The sequence below is a fragment of the Sinocyclocheilus grahami genome, unplaced genomic scaffold (assembly GCF_001515645.1).
Source record: "Sinocyclocheilus grahami isolate Dianchi unplaced genomic scaffold, SAMN03320097.WGS_v1.1 scaffold614.1, whole genome shotgun sequence".
Taxonomy (NCBI): Eukaryota; Metazoa; Chordata; class Actinopteri; order Cypriniformes; family Cyprinidae; genus Sinocyclocheilus; species Sinocyclocheilus grahami.
This window is the reverse complement of record NW_015505793.1, coordinates 563,250-571,179: the sequence shown is the minus strand read 5'-3', so window position 1 is coordinate 571,179 and position 7,930 is coordinate 563,250. Positions and strand designations below refer to the sequence as shown.

The 7,930-nt window shown below is 42.2% G+C and overlaps 1 protein-coding gene across 2 annotated transcripts in view; it reads right to left on the bottom strand.

The window, feature by feature from the left end:
* Nucleotides 1-2,375: 2,375 nt before the first annotated feature.
* LOC107557688 (transmembrane protein 109-like) overlaps nucleotides 2,376-7,930 on the bottom strand; it is a 9,296-nt gene continuing 3,741 nt past the window's right edge. For both annotated transcript variants that reach the window (XM_016241183.1, XM_016241186.1), the window contains one exon: nucleotides 2,376-3,005. In XM_016241183.1, coding sequence (XP_016096669.1) covers nucleotides 2,647-3,005 — 359 coding nt within the window. In that variant the 3' untranslated portion in view covers nucleotides 2,376-2,646. The remainder of the gene's footprint in view (nucleotides 3,006-7,930) is intronic.

The window sequence follows — 7,930 nt, the reverse complement described above, 5'->3', positions numbered from 1 at the left end:
GCTGGTTCTTTTGCTGGTTTAAGCTGGGCCTTTGTTGGGTTATGCTGGTCCTTTGCTGGTCCTATGCTGGTTCTTTTGCTGGTTTAAGCTGGGCCTTTGTTGGGTTATGCTGGTCCTTTGCTGGTCCTATGCTGGTTCTTTTGCTGGTTTAAGCTGGGCCTTTGTTGGGTTATGCTGGTCCTTTGCTGGTCCTATGCTGGTTCTTTTGCTGGTTTAAGCTGGGCCTTTGTTGGGTTATGCTGGTCCTTTGCTGGTCCTATGCTGGTTCTTTTGCTGGTTTAAGCTGGGCCTTTGTTGGGTTATGCTGGTCCTTTGCTGGTCCTATGCTGGTTCTTTTGCTGGTTTAAGCTGGGCCTTTGTTGGGTTATGCTGGTCCTTTGCTGGTCCTATGCTGGTTCTTTTGCTGGTTTAAGCTGGGCCTTTGTTGGGTTATGCTGGTCCTTTGCTGGTCCTATGCTGGTTCTTTTGCTGGTTTAAGCTGGGCCTTTGTTGGGTTATGCTGGTCCTTTGCTGGTCCTATGCTGGTTCTTTTGCTGGTTTAAGCTGGGCCTTTGTTGGGTTATGCTGGTCCTTTGCTGGTCCTATGCTGGTTCTTTTGCTGGTTTAAGCTGGGCCTTTGTTGGGTTATGCTGGTCCTTTGCTGGTCCTATGCTGGTTCTTTTGCTGGTTTAAGCTGGGCCTTTGTTGGGTTATGCTGGTCCTTTGCTGGTCCTATGCTGGTTCTTTTGCTGGTTTAAGCTGGGCCTTTGTTGGGTTATGCTGGTCCTTTGCTGGTCCTATGCTGGTTCTTTTGCTGGTTTAAGCTGGGCCTTTGTTGGGTTATGCTGGTCCTTTGCTGGTCCTATGCTGGTTCTTTTGCTGGTTTAAGCTGGGCCTTTGTTGGGTTATGCTGGTCCTTTGCTGGTCCTATGCTGGTTCTTTTGCTGGTTTAAGCTGGGCCTTTGTTGGGTTATGCTGGTCCTTTGCTGGTCCTATGCTGGTTCTTTTGCTGGTTTAAGCTGGGCCTTTGTTGGGTTATGCTGGTCCTTTGCTGGTCCTATGCTGGTTCTTTTGCTGGTTTAAGCTGGGCCTTTGTTGGGTTATGCTGGTCCTTTGCTGGTCCTATGCTGGTTCTTTTGCTGGTTTATGCTGGTTCTTTTGCTGGTTTATGCTGGTCCTTTTGCTCGTTTATGCTGGTTCTTTTGCTGGTTTATGCTGGCCCTTTTGCTCGTTTATGCTGGTTCTTTGCTGGTTTATGCTGGCCCTTTTGCTCGTTTATGCTGGGTCTTTGCTGGTTTAAACTGGTCCTTTGCTGGTTTATGCTGGCCCTTTGCTGGTTTATGCTGGTTCTTTTGCTGGTTTAAACTGGTCCTTTTGCTGGTTTAAACTAGTCCTTTTGCTGGTTTATGCTGGTCCTTTTGCTCGTTTATGCTGGTTCTTTTGCTGGTTTATGCTGGTCCTTTTGCTCGTTTATGCTGGTTCTTTTGCTGGTTTATGCTGGTCCTTTTGCTCGTTTATGCTGGTTCTTTTGCTGGTTTATGCTGGTCCTTTTGCTCGTTTATGCTGGTTCTTTTGCTGGTTTATGCTGGTCCTTTTGCTGGTTTATGCTGGTTTTGAGCAGTGTAGAGTAGCGCTTGTTGTTTGTTGTTTCTCTGATCACAAATGCAGACATGGTTTTATGTTTACGCAGTGCGATAGCAACGTGTAAAAATACAATATAAGTCATTATAATCAGTAATTATGTCCCCACTGGATGCAACAAATGCCTTGCTTATTATGGGTTTTATTGGTTTTGTCTCGTCCAGCTGGGAGACAGCATTCGGCCAATCACAATGCACTGGATAGCTGGCCAATCACAGCACACCTCGCTTTTCAGACCGATGAGCTTTGTAAAAATCGACACGTTTCAGAAAGGCGAGGCATAGAGAAGAAACAATAATGTACATTATATGGAAAATAATGTGTTTTTGAACCTTAAATCGCAAAAACACATTATTGCATTACACCAAACACATTATTGCATTACACCAAATACATTATTGCATTACACCAAATACACAAAATAATGTTCTTTTTAGCAACGTCATAGGACCCAGTGTCTGCCTCCTGAACAACACTAGGTAGATTGTTCCAGAGTTTGGGCGCTAAATAGGAAAAGGATCAGTTGATTTGATTGTCTGTTGATTGTAACAGATAAGGTTGGAGTACATTAAAATATCTAGTCCAGTCAGAAAGTTTCTAAATATTGCCATACACGCATATCTACGTGTTTCTATAATCATTGCCTTCATCCTGTTGCATTTTGTATTATTACTGTTGTTGCAAGTGTGAGCAGCTAAACTGAAGTGAGCTGTGTGTTCATGCAATGACAGTCTCAAAGAAACAGGCAACACAAAACAATCAAGGACAATTTTATTGGTACCACATGAAATTCAAAGAGCTGTAGGATGAAATTCTTTCTTCTTGCTTTACATTTTAGTAAAAACAATGTGGTAGTAGTCTCCTTGGCCCAATTAATTATGAAATGTATTCAAAACAAGAAAGAACTGGCAAAATCAGATATTAATACTTGAGGCTGTTCTGAGTTGCATAAAACACTTCAGATGTCATCCCTGAGTCCTCATCTCCCTGTTATCACAAGTCCGTATACTTGTTTTGAGCTGCTCATTACTGTTTTTTCTTCTTTTCCAGCCCTTTGACTTGTCCCTCCAGTCTGCTCATTCGGCTTTCCAGACTGGCTCCTGTCCCACCGCCGCTGCTCGTAGCGACTCCAAACACAGCACAGATGAGCACTAGTAAAGTCAGTCTCATTGTAGTGACTTCACTGGAGGCAGTGGGGTCACTGATGATCCGCACAAACAGCCACAGCACTACAACCGCTTTAATCAGCCAAAACACTCGCCTTACAAGCATTACGGTGACTCGCAGCAACAAGGACAGGAGCCAGTAAGCGATCAGAGCCAGCAAAGCCCACTTGATCACAGCAGACACTCCCTCAGCAGTGAAATGAGGCACTGATACGGTCTCTTTGAATAAGACAAACAGAAAGAAAAAAAAGAACAGATGTTAATTGGGTGAAGCATTTTCAGAAGAAAAGGTAAGTGGTGATTTCCTGTCCAAATTGGGCATCATGTTGTCAGAATTAACTTGACAATTTTCATCACTGTTGTGTATGTCGCTATTTTTCCATTTGCTACAGCAGGTTTTTTTTTCCATGCAGTTCCCTCACAAACTACCATGAGTTCACAAAACCCAGTTTGGGAAACCCTTTGCTACGCTTTTGAGTGGTAGCTAGGATGTTTGTTTGTTTGCAAGGGTGTTGCTATAAGGTTGTTGCTAAAAAAGTATTCTGGGTGGTTGCTAGAGCATTAGTGTTAAATTGCTAAGGTATTCTGGGTGATTGTCGCAGCAGATGGTTGCTTGCATAGGAGGAGGGTGAACCAGCTGAAGGGTAAGGCTTAAATTAGCCTAATGTTAGTGTAATCTATTAACTATGAACATCATAAACTCATCTTTTAAGGCAATCAATTAAAAAAAAAAAAACATTGTAAGTTACCAATTATAATGCTTTCGTTTTCACTGTTATTCAAACGGCAAATAAATTATATCTGGCGTTTCAGCAATGACTAATCTGAACGCCTCTGATTGGCCATTGCATTCATAATCTCAACAGAATCTTGTGTGATTGGTTATAATGTGCAACGCTGTACAAATCCGTATTGTACAGCGGTGTCATTTTTGCCCCAAGTCCCCGTTCATTTCTGACCTGTGGCCAGGGCAAGGTTAAGACTTGCCCAGCCTTACACACACTCCGCCTATGTGTACTTGGTTTCAAAGTAGTTGTTAGGGTGTTCAGGTGGTTGCTAGGGCATGTTGTTTAGTTTCTAGGTGGTTGACTAGGCAGTTTATACAGGTATCTGGTTGATGTTCTGGTGGTGCTAAGAAGTTACTACAGTGCCAGTTGCAAGTATTGCATTTTTTTAAAAAAATTTCCTCGTCTTTTCATCTGTTAGGCGAAAATCATAGGTCTCATCACTTATAGGTGTAGATCACCCAAAAATGAAAATTACCCCATGATTTACTCACCCTCAAGCCATCCTAGGTGTATATGACTTTCTTGTTTCAGACTAATACAATCAGAGTTATATTAAAGTTAGTGTAGGCTATTTCAGAAAGGCTAGCAATAGCTAGCAAGCTTTGAAAGCAAGATCCCACCTTCCCTGCATAATCACTCTGCAAAGCCTCCTACAAAACACATGAATGCGCACAGACAGATCAGAGGCTAACCAGCGAAACGATGAGAGACGGCGTTGGTTGAATACAGTGTTGAATACAAAGCTGTCAGATTACCGGTGAGAAAGCATTACAGTAAAAAACGCATAATATTACAATAATAACACCTCCCATTCTCGCTCAGTCTGCATTAGAGTAATGAAACGTGCTGATGACGTATCATGTCTGCATGAACAAGGTGCACGGAGGTATGCAAATACATACATTGACAGGCAGGCAGGACAGCCTACCGTAATCTTCAGACCAAAGCCTTCCCTGCATAATCACTCTGCAAAGCCATGCCTCCTCCAAAACACATGAACGCATGACGCTTTATAATGGCAGTGAGTAGTGGTCCAGATTTTGAAGCAAAATAAAGTGCATCCATCCATCATAAAAAGTACTCCACACGGCTCCGGGAGGTTAATGAAGGTCTGTGATGTTTTAACGTGCTGTGAATGTGAAACAACAATAATCTTAAAGGGGTCATATAATGCTGCTAGAAAGAACATTATTTTGTGTATTTGGTGTAATGAAATGTGTTTATGCGGTTTAAAGTTAAAAAAACACATTATTTTCCACAAACTGTACATTATTGTTTCTCCTCTATGCCCTGCCTTTTTGAAACGCGTCGATTTTTACAAAGCTCATCGGTCTGAAAAAGCGAGGTGTGCTGTGATTGGCCAGCTATCCAGTGCATTGTGATTGGCCGAATACCTCACGCGTGAGACGGAAATGTTACGCCCCTTACCATACTGTTGATGCTGTGTCCCGGCCGGAGCGACGAGACAAAAACATTAAAACCCATTAAAAACTAGGCATTTGTTGCATCCAGTGGGGACATAATTACTTATTATAATGACTTATACTGTCCTTTTACGCGTTGCGTTGCATCACGCCGCGTAAACATAAAACCCTGTCTGCATTTGTGATCAGAGGAATGACAAACAACAAGCGCTACTCTACACTGCCCAAAACTCACGTTTGAATCGTCAGTGGCAAATCCTTTAAATGAAAACGTGAGTCAGAAGTGCCGGCATTTTAGTCTAACGTTACTCTCCCAGGATCAGTAAACAGTCCTCCATAAAATGTGCTGCATACATCTGGATATTTGGGTTAAACTGTTCTGGAACAGTGTTGTAAATACAACTTAACCACTGATTTGTAGTCGTGTCCTCTTTTGGAAGACCAAACAAAGTAGTTTCGCTTTCACAACAAAAAATGCAGCGGCCTAGCATGAGCAGAAGCCCCGGCTTAGCGTGAGCTGAGGTCGGGCTAGATTAAGTAGACACGGTGGGGTTGAGAACGGCGCAGCCGGCGGATCCGACGAAGGAGCAGCAAGCACATGTGACGACCCGGGGTTCGTCCACGATGAAAGCCGATCCGGCGATCCACAGCACTAAGTTGATGTATTCCCTCAGCGACCAGCACGGATCAGCTCCAGGCATGACGAAACGGATATCGTCCTCTTTTGGAAGACCAAACAAAGTAGTTTCGCTTTCACAACAAAAAATGCAGCGGCCTAGCATGAGCAGAAGCCCCGGCTTAGCGTGAGCTGAGGCCGGGCTAGATTAAGTAGACACGGTGGGGTTGAGAACGGCGCAGCCGGCGGATCCGACGAAGGAGCAGCAAGCACATGTGACGACCCGGGGTTCGTCCACGATGAAAGCCGATCCGGCGATCCACAGCACTAAGTTGATGTATTCCCTCAGCGACCAGCACGGATCAGCTCCAGGCATGACGAAACGGATATCGTCCTCTTTTGGAAGACCAAACAAAGTAGTTTCGCTTTCACAACGAAGCACACAGCGTTTTCACGACATGGCTGCAGCGTCAACAATACTACAGCGAGAATAAAAGTTACGCCGCCTTTCTTTGCGTGAACATTTGGGCGGCATTATGCAGATCTTCCCACATAGTGAGGTAGATATGTGGGGGCGTGTTAGAACGAGCCGTTTTAGGTAGGTGTGGCTGACTCTTAACTTTTATAAAGAATATCTCTTTGGATTTGAGACTTTAGTCTTTGCAACTTTACAGATCTTCTTTATGCACGAAGAGCTTGTAACACTCCAAAGAGAAAGGAAAACTTGAAATCGCATCATATGACCCCTTTAAGCCGCCGGCAATCTTTGCGTGTTAAGAGGTTAGACATTCAAAACGAGGATTTGTAAAGCAAAATATTGGAGTACTTTGATATAAGCCAAGAGGAGACTGGTTTTCCTTTGCTGTAAACAAAACTTGGTTCTTGCGAGACCAGCACATTCTCACCGGAGCCTATGCCTATGTCCAACGTCATCCGCTGGAACGCCACTCTCTCGTGAGCACACGTACGACAGTTAGCGGAATCTAGAGATTACGGTTTATAAAGTTTTAAATATGGATATTATTCTTACGAAAACGCATCTATTCACTTCAGAAGGCCTTTATTAACCCCCCGGAGCCGTGTGGAGCACTTTTTATGATGGATGGATGCACTTTATTTAGCTTCAAAATCTCAACCCCCACATTCACTGCCATTATAAAGATTGGAAGAGCCAGGACATTTTTAATATAACTCAGATTGTATTAGTCTGAAAGAAGAAAGTCATATACACTTAGAAAGACTTGAGGGTGAGTAAATCATGGGGTAATTTAAATTTTTTGGTGAACTATCCCTTTAAGGCTAGAATACACTACAGTACTTTAAAAATCTAAAGAGAATGAAAACTGTACATTATAGTCCACATTATGTTTATAACTGATTCTGATTTGCTGACAATATCTCTGCATACGTTGAAGGGTGGATTCGAAGAATGGATGCATCACAGAGACGCAACAAATGCTTTCCCAATTCGAGGGCTCCTTCAAATACAGCCTTGAAATGCATCCTACAACTGATGGATCCTTCACGCCCCAGACTATCCCAAGATTCAGTGCACGCTGGTGATGGCAGGATTTTTTTTGACAGAAAATGCTAGATTACACTTTTAATTTTAAGTATTGGGTTTCAACATGCTCGAATATTTAACGATAAAAATGTTACAGAAAAAAAAACACTTTAAATTGGTTTAAATGTTGACATATCTTACTAAAATGCCATTTTATAGATATTATATGCTTTTTATTATGTACATGAATGGACCAAGGTGAACATATTTAGACAGGTTGTTAACCCTGTTAAATATCACTTTTAAAAACATCAGCTGTAAAAAGAAAAAAAACATTAAGTGATTCCGACGATATAATTTATGTGTGTTGTTATTGTTATAGCTGTGGTGGGAACTTCCCTAATCTCATAGTTTAAAATGATTATTAAAACTATAGTTATATTTCTCATCACTGGTATGAAGAGGCCTTTAGAGTTGGGGTTTAGGAACGACTAATCTACTGATGAGTTGGACAAATGTTCTGTATATAGGCCCACATGTTTCTGAGATTTCTCCTCATTTTCTCCTAATACTGTCATTTGAGCATTCCACACATACTAAGCCACAGTCATTTATATCAGCATTACGAGGCCCAGGGGCTGCAGTAACACACGTTCTGTGTTAGTACTCAGCAGAGTAATGAGCTTGCCAGAAAATGGGAACCCTTCATGTGGCTTATATTTTAATTCATTACACTCCATTAATCTTTGATATATATATATATATATATATATATATATATATATATATATATACACATATATAAGTTAAAC